This window comes from Octopus bimaculoides, chromosome 19 (genome assembly GCF_001194135.2).
Source record: "Octopus bimaculoides isolate UCB-OBI-ISO-001 chromosome 19, ASM119413v2, whole genome shotgun sequence".
Lineage (NCBI taxonomy): Eukaryota > Metazoa > Mollusca > Cephalopoda > Octopoda > Octopodidae > Octopus > Octopus bimaculoides.
The window spans coordinates 4,519,021-4,521,622 of NC_068999.1; the positions used below are offsets into that span (position 1 = coordinate 4,519,021).

General features: G+C 38.6%; 1 protein-coding gene across 1 annotated transcript in view; it reads right to left on the reverse strand.

Annotated features, from left to right (window-relative positions):
* Nucleotides 1-6: 6 nt before the first annotated feature.
* Nucleotides 7-2,602, reverse strand: part of LOC106882674 (uncharacterized) — a 3,055-nt gene continuing 459 nt past the window's right edge. Inside the window, exon 2 of the mRNA XM_014933435.2 lies at nt 7-1,896. Within this exon, the coding sequence (XP_014788921.1) occupies nt 563-1,896 (1,334 nt within the window). The 3' untranslated portion in view covers nt 7-562. The remainder of the gene's footprint in view (nt 1,897-2,602) is intronic.

The following is a 2,602-nucleotide window of genomic DNA, read 5'->3' on the forward strand; positions in this document are numbered from 1 at the left end:
CATTCTCCGAACTTTCCATCTTTCCGACGAAGGGCTACGCCCGAAACGTCATACACTCTCTCTTTCCTTTCCTGAGCGTCCAATAATACTATCCATATCACGTCCTCACTTTGTTGTTTTTTTGTTTCTTTGTTATTGTGTTTTTGAACTATATATATATATATATATATATATCTATATATATCATGTTGTTTATGTTCTGTGACATCCTGTGACCACATATGCATATGTATATACATATATATGTAAGTATTTTCATATATGTATGTATATATGCATATTTATATTATTTATATTATTATATATATATATATATATATCATCATCGTCATAACCATCATTTAATGTCTGTTTTCCATGCTAGCATGGAATGGATTGTTTGAAAGGAGTTGGCAAAGCCAGGGGCCAAACTCGATCCAATGTTTTGGTTTGGCCTGGTTTGTACAGCTGGATGCCCTTCCTAATGCCAATCACTTGTTGATTTTGTTTCGGTGGTTTAGAAATTCTAATGATGGTGATAATAATAAATGTCAATTTTAATTTGTTTTGTCTGAGAGTTTGATTAAAATATTTCAGTTTCGAGTGCTTGTCGTTCATTTTGTCGCTGCTGTTGTGTATGTGGTACTGGCTGACTCGGTTGAGCAACATTGTCTCGACTCCGGGTAACAGGTCTCGGTGCTGGAGTGGGTTTGTACTGTCTATGATGGGGTTGTGTTATTGAGTCTAAGTTCTCCTGGCTTCCTCGCATCGGCTGACGTCGATAGGGATCAGTAGCATTAGGGTTGTATAAAACACCACTATAATCATTGTAATTCCTAGGAATGGGTTCATGGCTAAAAGGTTCAGGACTATTTATACGGTCCCTGCTGCCCCTTTCATAAGTGTTACGCTGGAGATAAGCAACACCAGGGTTCAATGTTTGGAATGTTTCTGGAATCCTTTCTGGGACATTTCTGAAAGGATAACCGTATCGATCATCTGCAAGATTTTCACGACTTCCAGAGTTTGAAGTTCTTCCTTCATTGGGGACTATATCTATTGTTCTTGGCACTATTCCAGGTCTTCGTGGGGAGACACTGCGAACGTGGGGACTGGGCCTGGCTGTTCCATCCAAGGATTCTTTGCTTCCATCACGTGACCTTTGGTTTATGCTTTTGGAGAAACTTTTGAATTCCTCAGAAGGTTCATAATTATAGAGTGGTGGTGGCGGTGAAGGTGGTTTCTCTAGAGCAGTCTTCATTTGGTTTATGATAGGTTTCTTGTCAAACTCGTTGCTATACAAAGAATGTTCACTTGGTGGACTGTTTTGCCTGTTCTGACCCAAGTTAGCATAAATGTCCCACTCTTTGGGTTGTAAGTGCTGCTGGTTCACTTGCTCTTCTCTCTCTCTCCACACCTGATTCATGACATTTGTATTATAACGAACAGGTGGAGGCTGGTCCTTATCTACATTGTCTACACTAAGATAGCTTTCATCATCCGTAAAACTAATATTGTTGCTGTCAGTGTCATCATTGTGATTGTATGGGATTATTGTGGTCCCTGGAGTTTTAATGGGAAATGGAGGCGAGATTTCCGTCGCCTCTGTATTAAAAGTGTTGAACTTAGACTTATCTAATGAGTTTATACTGATCTGGTCATCCAGTGAGCCCACAAAGCTGATGTTTGTTTGGCTGTTCTGAATGTTGCTCTTTGACCAGTTAGAGGTCATCTGAGATCGAGATCTGGCCGAAGAGCGTAAGGAGGCACAACGCTGAAGTCGCATGTCTTTGCGTATTTTAGACTTTTTGAGCCAAAGTACAATCAATATAATGATGATGATGACAAGTACACTGAAGATGCTGGTTGTTAATGCAATGACGAGTGTGTAATCGGTTGTCTTGGCAACGAAAGGATCTGAAACAAGAGAGAAAGTTCAGTTTTAATATAGAGTTTCATTCCACATTTGATCAGTTCGTTATACAACACAAACTAATTTATTTATTTGGATCAGGGGTTCTCAGCCATTTCTTATCTATGTACCCCCTTGGATTACTATTTTATTCCGGTCGACCCCCAAAGCCATTCAATGTTTAAAAACTAGTTTTATAGAAACTCCTTTCAAAATTCCTAATTTGTTTTTTCACACCTTAACTTGTGTAGGTTAAACTATGTATATACTTGTATTCTTTTCCACTCTGGGCACAAGGCCTGAAATTTTTAGGGAGGGGGGGACAGTTGATTAGATCGACCCCAGTATGTAACTGGTACTTAATTTATCGACCCCGAAAGGATGTAAAGCAAAGTCAACCTTGGCGGAATTTGAACTCAGACTGTAAAGACAGATGAAATACCGCTAAGCATTTCACCTGGCGTGCTACCGTTTCTGCCAGCTCACCGCTTTATGTATATACTTCTATTAAAAGTTTGTTATTTAAATCTCCTTTACTCAAAGTTTTACGGACATAAAAGCATATCTGATTCTTAAGAACAGGGGTTCTCAACCATTTTTTTTTTCTATGGATCCCATTAATTTCTATTTTATTCTGGTCGATCCCCCATAAACATTCACTGTTTAAAAACTAGTTTTATAGAAACTCCTTTCAAAATTCCTATATTGTTT